Genomic DNA, 14323 nt, shown 5'->3' on the forward strand with positions numbered 1-14323 from the left:
ACATAATAGATGGCTTTTAGGTCATTCCAATCTTAGTGATAGATATCGCTGTGATCCGCCTTGATCAGATCAGCTCCCTTCTCGCCAATCATGTACACAGAGTTCTGGATGCGGCAGTCCGGGATGACAGGGATGATGGAAGCGTCGATAACACGGAGGTTCTTGATTCCGTGGACCTTGAGCTTCGGGTCTACCACTCCTTGGTCGATGTTCTTCGACAGGCGGTTGGTGCCGCAAGGATGGAAAGCAGTCTGGCAGCGATCCAAAACAGCGTGGTTCATCGCCACATCATCGTCCAGGGGCATCTCCCAGGGGTATTCACCTACGACGATGTCCTTGAAGCCTTCACCCTTGGTAAGGACATCATAACTGAACCTGATACCTTCTCGCATGGCAATGATGTCAAGGTCATTGGAGAAGAAGTTCAGGTTGATGTTAGGCTGCACGAGTGGATCCGCGCTGTTGAGAGTCACCTCGCCGGGGTCAGAGATAGGGCGCACCAGGTCAACGACCGTGGTCATATAGCAACCCTTCTTAGGAACGGGATAGTGCCATTGGAAGGCGCTACCGAACATACAGACGAAGTCAAGTTCGAAGTGTGGCTGTCCGTATGGGCAAAATGGGTCCTTGCCCCCATTCGCGGCCTTTGCCTGACGGTATTTCGGGTCTCTTTCCAGATACTCGTCGATGCGAGGGAAACCCACGAGCTCCAGAAGACCAGAGCCCACAGGACCGGTGTGGTCTTTCTTATAGGCGCTTATGGCAGCCTGGTTCTGGGGAGTCGGTCGCAGAAGGACATCGTCCATGCCGTAGCCATCCTTGACCTGCAAGACGAAGGACCTGGGTGGTCGATCAGGTTCTGACCGACGTGGCGGGAGTCCACGACGACCTCGATACCGTGTTTCTCAAGTTCATGACGCGGTCCAATACCACTTAGCATGAGCAGCTTAGGACTCTCGAAGACTCCCTGAGAGACGATGACCTCGCGATTGGCGTAGAAGCTCAGCTCATTGCCAGAGGCATCAATGACGGTCACTCCCTTAGCAACACGGCTGGCTTTATCAATGATCAAGTTCTTTGAGTGAACTTGAGGTAGGATAGTGATATTTGGCTTTCCCTTCAAGAACAGATAACTTCCAGAACGTACGCCCTTGTAGATTGAATCGACACAATGGGTCAAACCGATCATTTCTCCGTCGTAAATATTCTCGGTCAGGGGTAAACCCCGTGAGGTCCAGGCCTTTGTAATGTTGTCGCGGAAATCAACCAGGGCGTCAATCAACTCCGAATGGGCAATATTGAGAGGGCCGCCTGTTCCGATTTTCTTTAAGCTGGAGTTGTAAAACTGGCCATCGTCGTGGTAGGTTGCACTCTTGCGGAAATAAGGCAGGAGAGGATCCCAAGTCCATTCCTTGCCTCCATACTCCTCCCACATATCGAAGGTGGGTTTACAACCCGGGACCCAGGTGAAGTAATTGAGAGAAGAGCTTCCACCGAGGATTTTGCCACGAGTGTTGGGCTTCTCGATACGCTCGTAGTCGTCGCGTTTGACAAGCGTGGTCTTGTAAGCCCAGTCATACTGGCCGCCGCGGAGGTTCTGGGCATTTGAGGGCACAGTGATTTCTTCGATATTTTCCGAATCCTTCACACCCGCTTCGACAACAAGGACATTGATATTGGGATTTTCGGCCAGACGACCTGCGACGACGTTACCCGCGGTACCGCCTCCAACGACGATGAAGTCGAAATGGGTTCCGCTCTTAGCCATGATGGTTTAAATAATCATATGAAGAACAGCTTGTTCTTCAACACCTTTCGATATGTGGGATGTTCAAAGGACTGATTGAATTGTTGAAAGTATTCAGTCCTTGGAGTCCGTCATTATATACGTTCGAGCTTCCCAGATCCTTCAAGTATCGATCCCTTCGTCATATTGCGGGTGCGCGGTACACGTCCCTCTCGTCGGAAAGTCTATAATACTGCAATGACCGGTTTCGTAATCATGTACATCATCGAGTCTTCACCTTGTGGGTGGTCGATGTCAATCGATTTTACCCAGATGTCATGTTAACGTACGAACGCGGGATTCTCTGGTTGCAGGGCGGAGCGCGGGTTCTCCGTGTTTTTCATCTCCCTCGTCCAAGATCAAAAGGGATCAAGGTCAATTGTATCACTTTGTTCGCCACCGCAATGCTTTGTCCTGCTTGGAACATGCGGAGTATGACAGATCTACTACTACTCGATGCGGAATGGGACAAGGAAGATCTATTAACGAAAAGACCCAGATGAACGGGAAATAAATCCAAGGTCAATCATACCGAGCCTGTATCTGACTGATATGTGGATATGTAGATCACTTTAGTTGGGGTATTTATTTTTATAGTAGTTGGTAGTTTGATTGACAGATTACTTGAACCTCGATAGGTTTAGCGCCCGTCAGGAAACTTGATCAGAACAGCAGTTCGATTAGTTAGTAGATCCACCCCATGATGGCATTGATGTGATGGATATCGATTCCGCATCCACTGCGAGATTTACCATCTTTCGAACGTTGCATTGCATTCTATGGTGAGTCCTGCATTACGAGATACAAATGCAGCTTTCGCATTCAATGGCTAAGCTCTACCCCCGATCGTAGAGTCATTAATATTACTATCCTGATATTTTGCTGCGAGTAGCTGTTCCACTGAACTCACAGGTTCAGGCAAATATGACGTATAAGATCAAGTAAATAGGTAATCCGGAAATTCCGATATGACATCTCCATCGATTCTGAGCCGGACGAAAACAGTTAAGGTTACGGGACGAGATATAAAGTGAGTTAATGACCACCTCAAGACCGTTGAGTATTTTTAGGGACCATTGTGATCGGCGGTTGACAGGTTGGTATGCATGCGGAGAAGCACTCCCGAGGATACAGATCAAGCATTCCGTCATTTTATTTGCTCATAGTTGCAATGCTTGTCTTACAACGCTGTTATACGACAGGTACGAAGATTTGGTGGGATAACAATGTCAGCGCGCGACCTGCCGTGTCCAATGTTTGCAGATTCTTTGATATGGATAGAATCTGCTATATCCATAGGGATACATCATTCTTGCCAACTCTCTGACATATACACCTTGCTTCCATGCGCCAGAGGATTCCGCAAGTTATTATAGTTACGTCTTTCAAAACATGTTTCTTGCTTGTTTTAGACTTGTGGAAGGATTCTGTTAGAGATCCAGGCAGACCAACACGAAGGTCTCCTTTTAGTCAACTGGCAGAAAGCCATCATATTCCTTTTGGTCCTAGTTAAGAGCATCCAATGATTGTTAATCTGACGAATCCTAACTCTTCACTATGTTGGACCCTGCCAGTTGAGTGGCTACCACTGTTAAGTGCAAGTGAAGAGAAGAGGTTCCTGATATTGTCATTACCAGCGGCAAGTACGCCGGAAGCGGTGTTTGTGTTGTCATTGTAGTGTAGTTCGAAAAACGGCGCTGTGGGCGCGCTTAATTAGTGTCCTGGTTTAAGGATTCAGACTCATCTACCCCAGATCCCTAAGAACAGATTAATGTATTGATAATAGCTGTTCTATGTTATTTTTATTATCAGCTTCTGCTATCAAAACTGACCCATGTATGTGTAGTACTGGTATGGTATATATTGTTCCCAGCTTTTCTGGATCACGCGGCATATGCACTACAAAAAGTATTGAACGACCGCAGGCAGTAGGGACGAGAAGGATTCAGCTTTTTACATAAATTTATCGTCAAGACCCCGAGCAAGCACAGGTGTTTTTATAAACTTATATCCAATCGTCAAAAGATTGCTGCACCAACAAACATGATTTTCACTCCGGCGAATAAGATACTCTAAGGCAGGAAGAAATTTTGATGTCCAATCCGGTCATCCATGGCACCAGGGTTATCTATCGTTGACGAAAGTGGCATATCCAGGGACACGGGGGACACGTGGGGATGAAGCGTGGAGGGTTGTCCTTGAGCCACGTTCGAGAAATGTGCCTTGGCTTCCAATGTTAATAAACAGAGGGATGTTTTCTTATTGGCTGGCCTGTGCCTGTTACATATACATACTCTAGAAATAATAAGATGAGGACTATGGTAGAACTTTTTGCTTGGCTTGGGTGTATCTATATCCGGCTTCCCTAAGCTGTCCATAGCGATGTAACGCGGGAAAGTCTATCTAGATCTAAAACAAGCAACGCTGTTGTCTATCAACAGGCCCTGCGTACTTTCCCGTAGCACTAAGGTACACTTAAAGGGTAACTGTCCACGCACAGATTCACCGGGTCTCGAACTGGCATAGATAAGTCGTAGAGTGCGGTCTCGTGTGGGGACAGAGAATATATTATTATGTTTCGAAACTCCGTTCTTTGGAGGGAACAAGCCGACCGTAACCGTACTGAACCATGTAGAGTATTAGTTTCTATAGATATGGAATAGGCCGCGAGAAGACAAGAGTACTACTACTAGTTCTCAGCTCCGAGCAGGCTCCTTTGATCGGAGTTGGCGCTGCCGACTTTCCCGCCTGGTGAATCGGTGAGAGACCGAAGATGCCGAAAGCCGGAGGGTCACGTGAGTGCCAGCCGCGCAGGGGCCGATGACGTTGGTTCCAAGTTGCCAGTGCGTCAACAAGATAGTACCTAGTTAGTAGGTAGTTAATAGTTATGTGATTATCTTCTACTGAGTATCTCTAGTCTGAACTCATCTCTGCAATCCATCGCTGTCATTCTCTCCTCTCATCACGGCCTCGTGTTTCCGTACGGTCACGTTCTTTTCGTCCTCCCTTGATGCCAATGGCTTTGCGTAGGTTCACTTGACTGGCTTTCGTTCCCTGTCGACGTACCCTTCGCTGAGCTCGCGTGTTGCAACTCGTCATGCACACGAGTTTCCTGCGACGTAAACTGGACTACTCAACGCTGAAGAGAGTTGGGCTGCAGTCCTCGCGATTCAATGGCTTCCTGAAATCGGTCCCTGCGGGGATCAGCTCCCCCAGAGCCCTCCATGTTCCTCGCCGCATACCCGTCACCCAATATCGGAGGGTCCAGCAACTCTCTCGTCCGTCGCCCTTCCTCGCAATTCCCATCAGACACAAGTCTGTGTCGGCGAAAATACAGGCGGCGAGACGATCGCCTGTTGTAAATTTTCTATACAAGCTCTTTGCGCTCTCCGGGTTTTTCATCATTTCCAGCGGTGCCGCCATTGTCGCGTTCTTCATCTACGATGCCACCACCTATCGCGAGGATCCCAACGCGGAGGATGTTCCTGTGTCAGAGTTGGCGTTGAACCCCAGACGGGGTGGCCCCAAGAATCTCCCCATAGCAGAGGTTCTGATCGATGATAATGACTCGGATGCCATGGTGGCCCAGAGGGATAAACCGAAGTTGGTGATACTTGGGACCGGATGGGGAAGCGTTTCGCTGTTGAAGAATCTGAACCCGGGTGACTATCATGTGACTATTGTATCGCCAGTCAACTACTTCCTATTTACTCCGTTGCTACCCTCTGCGACAACAGGGACGCTGGGGCTCAGATCTTTGGTCGACCCTATCCGACGGATTGTGCAGCATCTGAACGCCCATTTCGTCAAAGCTGAGGCGGAAGATGTCGATTTCTCGCATAAGCTGGTAGAAGTATCTCAGGTGGACGCAAATGGAAATAAGCAGCACTTCTATCTGCCGTATGACAAACTCGTTATCGGCGTGGGTACGTGATGAAGTTCAGATATGAGGGGTCTCTTCCAGTCAACGCTGATGTTAAAAAAACAGGTTCTACCACCAATCCCCATGGAGTAAAGGGTCTAGAATACTGTCACTTCCTCAAGTCAGTCGATAATGCTAGAGCCATCAAGAACAAGGTGTTGGAGAACCTGGAACTTGCGTGTTTGCCCACAACTTCTGATGAAGAGCGGAAACGGCTGTTGTCTTTCGTGGTTTGCGGCGGTGGTCCCACTGGTGTCGAATTCGCCGCAGAACTCTACGATTTGCTGAACGAGGATCTCCTCTACGCCTTTCCAAAGATCCTGAGGAACGAGATATCGGTCCACGTTATCCAGAGTCGAAGCCACATTCTCAACACGTACGATGAGGCACTTTCGAAGTATGCCGAGGTAGGTTTGATCTACTGGTCCCCTCATTTTGAGCGTGATGTTGACGGTTGAAGGCCCGTTTTGCCCATGACCAGGTCGAGGTTTTGACCAACTCTCGGGTCAAGGAAGTCCGACAGGACAAGATCCTCTTCACCCAGAAGGAAGGTGATAAGACTGTCGTGAAGGAGATCCCAATGGGTTTCTGTCTCTGGTCAACCGGTGTCTGTGAGTACCAACCGCGTGGAAATAATCACTCAGGGAACAGAAGACTAATCATTGATTCCAGCTCAAACCGAATTTGCCAAGAAGATTGCAAAGAAGCTTCAAGGACAAAATAACAAGCATGCTCTTGAGACCGATTCTCACCTGCGACTCATTGGCGCACCCTTGGGCGATGTCTATGCTATTGGCGACTGCTCCACGGTTCAGAACAACTTGGCAGACCACCTTGTCACCTTCCTGCGCACTCTAGCCTGGGAAAAGGGCAAGGACCCAGAAAAGATCCATTTGTCTTTCAAGGAATGGAGAGAGGTTGCAAACCGAGTCAAGAAGCGTTTCCCTCAGGCATCCAGCCACTTGCGTCGGGTTGACAAACTCTTCGAAGAGTACGACAAAGACCAGTCTGGGACTCTCGACTTCGGCGAACTTCATGAACTTCTCCGCCAGATTGACTCCAAGCTGACCTCCCTTCCGGCTACCGCACAGCGCGCTAATCAGCAAGGCCAGTATCTTGGAAAGAAATTCAACAAGATCGCCGCCGCACTTCCGGGCATGAGAGCCAACGAAATCGACTACGGTGACCTTGACGAGGCTGTCTACAAGGCATTCCAATACAGACATCTCGGTAGCCTCGCCTATGTCGGAAATGCAGCAGTGTTCGATTTTGGCGGTCTCAATTTTAGCGGCGGCCTTTTGGCGGTCTACCTTTGGCGCAGTGTCTACTTTGCTGAGAGTGTCAGCTTGCGCACCCGTATCATGCTGGCTATGGATTGGGCTAAGAGAGCACTTTTTGGAAGAGGTACGCATATTTCCTATATCCCCCCCCCCAGATGAAAACGCTTCCTATTATCTTGCTGGCATATATATATATATGACTACTTTCTAACATGTGGCCTTTGGATAGATTTGATGAACTTCTAGAGTCAACAAACCGCGTGTCAGCGTATGAAAGCTTAATGACTTCGGAAAGGATGTATATGGGTCTTTGCAGGTGGTTCAGATCTATTATTTCGTTATCGTTGCGGTTTAACAGCCATCTAAGACAGATATTCCATGTATCTTACATTTAAAGCGAATTGCCAAAAAGGTTTACTATCCTATGATGAAGAAGACACAATCGGTCCAGAAGTAAAATCAAATCGGGGTTTCTGACTATAGTTAAAGAGTAGTATGATTATCAGATTTCGTCAACCCGCCACGGAGTGGATAACAATTGTTCAAGGTAGGTTTTGGAATCCTACATCGACTACCAAGTTATAAACGGGTTTGAGGATATTGCAAGATTGCAGAGATGTCATAATCATATTCATGAGGTTTCATCATAGTTATCAATTATTTATTACTATCCATAGTTGATACAAAACCATAGACCGGCCATGTGGATAGGATCCCGCTTCAAGCGGCGATCACGAGATCATCGCATCGAGATCTCCATTGTTAGTCATCACTGCATCATTTGAGCTGCCGTTGTGGCTTGAACGCCCACTGCCATCGTTGGCAGTCTTCTCAGGTACCAGTCCTAGGTCGAGTTTCTCGGGAAGGTCTTTCTTCGCTTCCCGGGCCTTCTGTTCTGCCCAAGCACGCAATTTTACAAGGTTACGCAGCCGGGCCTCTTTACGAGCGCCTTGGCTTTGCAGGATAGCTTCATTCACTTTGTTTGCGATGTCTTTTCGCAAATCAGGGTGAAGCAGAGAAGAGAGCTGAGGGGCCAGGTTCTCCGATGGGAATATTAACAAGGCCAAAGTGCGCTCCAAATCTTCAAGAAACTGAGGATTTGTGGGAGCTCTCGGGGCAAGTTCCGCAGTTGCGAAATCAAGAGCGGGGGTGATGTCTCCATTAGGAGAGGTAGTACACTTTCGGATTAGCTCCACTAGCTGCAAGCGGAGAAGCGAAAAGTGCAATGAAGGGTTTTCATCGAGGATCTGAGACGACTGTTAGTTACATCGAGCCATTCTGGACAACTGGTGGACGATAGAAATGACAGGAAGGTAAACGAATGTTGCTGTTCATACTGAGGACTGAAGATGTTTGTTTATCATCAACACCCCGAAGGGTGTATTATGAGTGGTGCATGAAACTGGTATAATCATAGCAAAAAAGGTGGGCAGGAAAAGCAAAGAAGTTCTGGATCAAACTCAAGGAGCATGCATACCTGAGGATTGAGCTCATTGATTTTCTCGATGGCTGTTTGGATATCCCCAGAGTGGATCGCGCTGCGAATCTCGACTCTTTCCTGGATTGACTCAACATCCAGCCTAGGTTGAATGTTGGCCTCAACAGCAAATCGCTTAGCAGCGGAGGGATAGCCGTTGGTAACGAGGTAGTCCATGACAAGGTAGTTGATGTCACTTCAGGTCCACAGTTAGCGACAATCACCATACAAAAAATGCAGGCGAAAGAGAGACAAGAAATGTAATTCAGAAAGACAAGTTAACATATTCTCCTCAAGTGTTTTTCAGAGAGATTCCCAACTTGATTTTTGACGCATCATGATAGGAAGCGACAGGTAGCATAGGAGAGTAACGTACGTTTTGGACGGTCTGACCTCGTCGACCTTGCGCTCGAAAGAGTGCCATGTTGGCGTGTTAGCGGAGGAGCTGGGAGACATCTGCCTGCTGTTAATACCAGAAGCGACGCGGTCGCGGAAACGTCGGGACCATACAAAGTCGGCAGACGTCATGATGGGAAACGAAGGCTAGATGAATTCAGAGAGCTGAGCTCTAAGGGATTCTCCGGTGTTGAGAAGAAGGAGCAGGCAGCATAGCCAACGAGACGGAAGCCATGGAGGGATTCGTCTCGCGGCGAAGGTCTGGTGACGGAGAGGGAAAGGAAGAAGAAAAGCAGTGCGGGCGACGTTTTAAGGCGGAAGCGAAGGTCTTGGCCCTAAGCTTGAAAAAGCAGCCGAGCTAACCTGTTTCCGACCAAGCGAGACAAATTAGACGAGAAGCTCTCTAGCTTGCTTGCTATGTGCCACCAGCTTTCTGTCCCAGGTCTCTGCCTCCTGACCGGTAGAATCCAGCTTTTTTCTTTTGCTCTAGTCGGTCGAGGTTTGAGATTGGAGGACTGTATGTGGTTTTCTACGGCCGGTTCGTACTGGGATCAGGACAGGTTGTGACCATCTGGAGATGGAGTCAGCTCCGCCCGTTCTCTCTGCTAGGACTGAAGCACGTTACTCTCCACCATGGGCGGATTTGACTATCATTGGTATTGCCGGCAGCTCTGGCTCCGGCAAGACGTCGGTTGCAATGGAGATAGTTAGGTCGTTGAATCTGCCGTGGGTAGCCATCCTCGTAATGGTATATCATCGGGATCGAAGGAAAGATAAGAAGAAAGCTTGACCCTAACTGTCGGCGGCGCAGGATTCCTTCTACAAAACGTTAACTCCGGAGCAACATGCCAAAGCTCATGCAAACGACTATGATTTCGATAGTCCAGAGTCCATTGACTTTGACATCTTGGTCAATACTCTGCGTGATTTGAAACAAGGGTAAAGTTCACGGAGAAGCCATCAACTGTCTCTCTTGGTCACTTACTGATGGCCATGCCGTCGAAAGGAAGAAGGCAGACATACCAGTGTATTCCTTCGCGGACCATCAACGACAGCCACACACTACTGCTCTCTACTCGCCACATGTGCTGATCTTAGAAGGCATTCTGGCACTCTATGACCCCAGAATTCTCGAGATGCTTGATGTCAAAGTAAACCGCCCTCTCATGGGTCAATGTTCTATTATCCTGAAGCTAATGCATGCTAGATATTCGTTGAGGCGGATATGGATGTCTGCCTTGGTCGAAGAAGTGAGGATCCTGCGTCCCTAACACCTCCAGGACGTCTCTAACCTGCGCTTAACAGTCATACGCGATGTCAAAGACAGGGGCAGAGAAGTTGAAGGTATCGTCAGGCAATGGTTCAAGTTCGTCAAGCCCTCGTACAAGACATACGTGGAGCCGCAACGAAGCATATCAGGTGGGTAACCGTTCACACAGAAGTGGTATACGAGGGCCTGACAGATTTGAGACATCATTATTCCCCGTGGAATTGAGAACAAAACGGCAATCGGTATGTACGCTGCCTTCTGTTTCCATGTGCATGCGACTAAGGCTTTTCAGATATGGTCGTTAAGCATATCCAACGATGTCTTCAGGAGAAATCCGATAAGCATAATGCCGACTTGATGAAGCTGAGCGTTCTCGCTTCAACCGAGAAATTCTCTTCTAATGTGAAGATTATGGCGCCGACTCCGCAGTCCGTCGGCATGAATACCATTCTACAAGACCCGTCCACAGAGCAGGTCGATTTTGTCTTCTATTTTGACCGACTGGCCTCATTACTTATAGAAAAGTGCGTTTGCTTTACCTCCCGCTGACCACGGCTTACAATCTTCTGGCGAGACCAGAGTCGCTGATGAGGTTACAGGGCCCTCGACTATACCGATTATAAGCCAAAGACTGTTACGACACCTGAAAAGAACGAATACAATGGTGTTTGCCAAGCAGGCATTGTGTCCGCTGTTGCCATCCTACGAGGCGGGTCGTGCTTGGAGACTGCGCTCAAGCGCACTATTCCCGATTGCATTACGGGTCGTGTCTTGATCCAGACTAATGACCGCAGCGGGGAACCTGAATTACATTACCTGAAATTACCTCCTGGTATAGAGAAGCACTCGTCGGTCATGTTGCTGGATGCGCAGATGTCTAGCGGAGGTGCCGCCTTGATGGCTGTCCGAGTGCTGATCGATCATGGCGTCGATGAGAACAATATTATTTTTGTGACGTGTGCTGCTGGTAAGCGTGGTCTGCAGAGACTGACAACCGTTTATCCTGGCGTTAAGGTCATCGTTGGGCGGATAGAGGAAGAAGGAGAACCAAGGTGGCTCGAGAAGAGATATTTTGGTTGTTGATCTATCTGGAATACATATACAATCTACGTATATACTTTTTTGATTCGAAATAATGACTCATGTCAAGGCATATACTCCGATTGAATAGATTAATCAAATGCACACTCAGTGTACGCTCTCATTGACGTAGTGCTATGAACTGACCTAAACCCGGAGCTACATGAAAATATAGAATCACAATAGCCATCTTTCGAGCGTCATAGGACATCGCTCGCGATATCTAGCGTGGAAATTGCTGAATGCTCAGGGATGACTGAATACTAAAGTACTATGATATCAACCTCACAAACCCGACAAGAGCATTGCATTCGATCTACTGTCAGTTCATTGAATTGGGACTTGGATAATCGCGGTCGCCGCTCGGAGATAACGCACGGACCATGTCAAAAATTCCCAAGTCCTCGCCCGCGATTTCATCGCGGAAATATCAGAATTCAACAGGCACAAACTGACAAACGCAATTTTTTCCCCAGAGGAAAGCCTCTTTCATAGGCGGCGCGCTTTTTTCGAGGCCTATCCAATCTTCCCATTCTTCCATTTGCTGTTCTTTGCCTACAATTTCTTTTGCCCGCCACAATGCCTGATCCCGGAAAGAAGAAATCCAAAGGCAGCGGCGGGAGCAAAGCTGGAAAAGCTAGCGGTCCTATTATCAGTATGTTTCTTGTCCCCCTCTCTCGACATATTAGCCGCGCGATATCCTAGGAAGGAATTTCATTTTTGTTGGAAGCTGACTTGCGATTTGTAGCCGATCCGCGATTTGCCAATATCCAGAGCGATCCCCGCTACCGACTCCCCAGCAAGCGCCATACACATGTGAAGCTCGATAAGCGTTTCTCGCACGTGCTGCACGATCAGGACTTTTCTCGTAATGCGGCTGTCGATAGATACGGTCGGAAGTTGGCTCGTGATGATACGAAAAAGCAACTGGAGCGATTCTACCGGCTAGATGCCGCCGAGGGCGAAGAGGAAGAGGAAGATGATGACTTGGACAAAGTCAGCGTGGATGATGACGATGAGGTCTTGAAGGAACTGGAAAAGGCTGATAAGAAAGCATACGATCCCGCGCGTGATGGTGGGTTTTCTGAGTCGTCATCTTCCGAGGAGAGCTCTAGTGAGGAAGAGAGTGAGGAGGAGGAGGTTGATGAGGGCGAAGAGCTGGAGTTTCCGACGAAGGCACAGACAGATGTGCCGGAGGGAGAGGTCACGAATCGCATAGCGGTGGTTAATCTGGATTGGGATAATATCCGCGCAGAGGATCTCATGGCTGTTTTCTCGAGTTTCGTGCCCACCGGTGGTCGAGTCCTTAAGGTCTCGATTTACCCTAGTGAGTTTGGAAAGGAGCGGCTAGAAAGGGAGGAAATTGAAGGTCCCCCAAAGGAAATCTTCGCTAGAGACGACAAAGATGAAGAAGAAGAGGATGAGGACGAGGAGGAAGATATTGATTCCGAAGACGAGGAAGAAAAGATCAAGCAGTCTCTATTGAAGGAAGATAAGGGTGAAGAGTTCAACTCCACCCGCCTACGACAGTACCAGCTCGAGCGATTGCGCTATTACTATGCTATTCTCATCTTCTCCTCGAAGGAGGTTGCGAAGCATGTCTACGACAATGTGGATGGAACCGAGTACCTGACCAGTGCCAACTTCTTTGACCTTCGATTCGTTCCAGACGATACTGATTTCTCCGACGACAAGCCGAGAGACGAGTGCGAGAGGATCCCGGAGGGCTATAAGCCTAACGAATTCGTCACAGACGCCCTGCAACACAGCAAGGTGAAGCTTACATGGGATGCGGATGATAACGTACGAAAAGAAGTGCAGGCCAAGGCCTTCAAGGGCAGCAGAAAGGATATCGACGAAAACGACCTGAAGGCATACCTTGGAAGCGACAGTTCAGATGATGAGGACGAGGAAATTGAAGAGGTCGATGGCGAGACCGGTGAGAAGTCCACCAAGAAGGTGTCCAAAAAGGAAGCGGAAAGACAGCGCATGCGCGCCCTGCTTGGACTAGACACTGGAGTGTCTACAAAATCCAAATCCAAAGGCCCTGTAGGGGACATGGAGATCACGTTCACGTCGGGTCTAGCTGGGGCACCAGCCAAGGACTCTGTCTTCGAGAATGAACCGGAGCGCGAAGAGACCACCATCGAAAAGTACGCTCGCAAGGAGCGTGAGAGGAAGCAGAAGCGAAAGGAGAGGCTCAAGGCTATGAAGCGCGGTGAGACTCTGCCCGAGGACAACGAGGAGGCCGAGAAGGATGGCCAAAAAGAACAGGCAGCGGCCGAGGAGGATCTGGGCTTCGATGATCCTTTCTTTGAAGACCCCGACGGCAAAGCCGCCGCAATAGCCCAGCGCAAGGAGGAGCGACGCAAGAAGCGTGAGCAGCGGGCCGCCGAAGAAGCCGCCTCAGCGGCTCAGCGTGCGGAGCTCGAGCTGCTGATGGTCGACGACAAGAGCGCCGGCGTCCAGCACTTCGACATGAATGAGATCGAGAAGGCCGAGAAACAGGCTCGCAAGAAGGGCAAGAAGGGCAAGGGCGCAAAGGGCGAGGTGGAGGCACCCGCAGACGATTTCAAGATCGATGTCAGCGACCCCCGATTCTCCCGTCTGTACGAGAGCCACGAGTTTGCCATTGATCCCACAAACCCGCGCTTCCGCCAGACTTCTGCCATGAAGGCCCTACTCGAGGAAGGCCGGAAGCGCAGAAGAAACCGGGCTGAGGAGGACGAAGATGGTGAGCGGGGCGGAAGCAGGGAGTCGCAGAAGAAGCAGAAGAAGTCGTCCAAGAACGAGGGTGGAGAAGACGACCTGAAGAAACTGGTTGCTCGGGTCAAGAGCAAGGTGCCCAAGGCATGATTCAGCCATGATTCAATCCGATTATAATCTTGTCAAGGGAAAGCGAACCGGAAAACAAAAGTCCATGTGGTTTGGGGTTGGTGTTTATGGGAATTTTCCGGACATATCTTTTTTTCTTCTTTTTCTCTGGTCTCGTACTTATGCAGGATGTATGTATGTACTGTATACATTGTGAGCTACACGCAGGCGTCTAATCGACGTGTATTCCATCAGAAGAATAGAATTTCAACATTGTATTAACATTTCGTTCTTTACG

The 14323-nt window shown here is 49.0% G+C and overlaps 5 protein-coding genes across 5 annotated transcripts; 3 read left to right on the forward strand and 2 right to left on the reverse strand.

The window, feature by feature from the left end:
• Positions 1–32: 32 nt before the first annotated feature.
• C8Q69DRAFT_485158 (hypothetical protein) lies at positions 33–1768 on the reverse strand (the record flags this gene model as incomplete). Its single annotated transcript, XM_028631814.1, has 2 exons — positions 33–824; positions 869–1768. The coding sequence occupies 2 exons, from the start codon at positions 1766–1768 to the stop codon at positions 33–35; spliced, it is 1692 nt and encodes a 563-aa protein (XP_028487487.1).
• A 3115-nt stretch (positions 1769–4883) lies between these two features.
• C8Q69DRAFT_399111 (putative NADH-ubiquinone oxidoreductase 64 kDa subunit) lies at positions 4884–7147 on the forward strand (the record flags this gene model as incomplete). Its single annotated transcript, XM_028627834.1, has 4 exons — positions 4884–5712; positions 5775–6115; positions 6169–6319; positions 6381–7147. 4 exons carry the CDS (start codon positions 4884–4886, stop codon positions 7145–7147), a joined length of 2088 nt encoding a protein of 695 aa, XP_028487488.1.
• Positions 7148–7589: 442 nt separating this feature from the next.
• On the reverse strand, positions 7590–9126 carry C8Q69DRAFT_456935 (CTLH domain-containing protein). Its single transcript, XM_028629860.1, has 4 exons — positions 8976–9126; positions 8842–8921; positions 8466–8661; positions 7590–8235 (listed from the first exon to the last, which is right to left on the reverse strand). The coding sequence occupies exons 1-4, from the start codon at positions 8991–8993 to the stop codon at positions 7720–7722; spliced, it is 810 nt and encodes a 269-aa protein (XP_028487489.1). The 5' UTR covers positions 8994–9126; the 3' UTR covers positions 7590–7719.
• A 126-nt stretch (positions 9127–9252) lies between these two features.
• On the forward strand, positions 9253–11317 carry C8Q69DRAFT_456942 (uridine kinase family-domain-containing protein). The gene is made up of 8 exons (XM_028629861.1): positions 9253–9609; positions 9673–9800; positions 9868–10012; positions 10069–10111; positions 10167–10280; positions 10332–10373; positions 10424–10655; positions 10731–11317. The coding sequence occupies exons 1-8, from the start codon at positions 9439–9441 to the stop codon at positions 11212–11214; spliced, it is 1359 nt and encodes a 452-aa protein (XP_028487490.1). The 5' UTR covers positions 9253–9438; the 3' UTR covers positions 11215–11317.
• A 223-nt stretch (positions 11318–11540) lies between these two features.
• On the forward strand, positions 11541–14315 carry C8Q69DRAFT_456947 (NUC153 domain-containing protein). Its single transcript, XM_028629862.1, has 2 exons — positions 11541–11866; positions 11960–14315. Exons 1-2 carry the CDS (start codon positions 11791–11793, stop codon positions 14065–14067), a joined length of 2184 nt encoding a protein of 727 aa, XP_028487491.1. The 5' UTR covers positions 11541–11790; the 3' UTR covers positions 14068–14315.
• The last annotated feature ends 8 nt before the right edge of the window (positions 14316–14323 follow it).

This window comes from Paecilomyces variotii (assembly GCF_004022145.1).
Source record: "Paecilomyces variotii strain CBS 101075 chromosome Unknown C8Q69scaffold_2, whole genome shotgun sequence".
In the NCBI taxonomy this organism is placed as follows: Eukaryota; Fungi; Ascomycota; class Eurotiomycetes; order Eurotiales; family Thermoascaceae; genus Paecilomyces; species Paecilomyces variotii.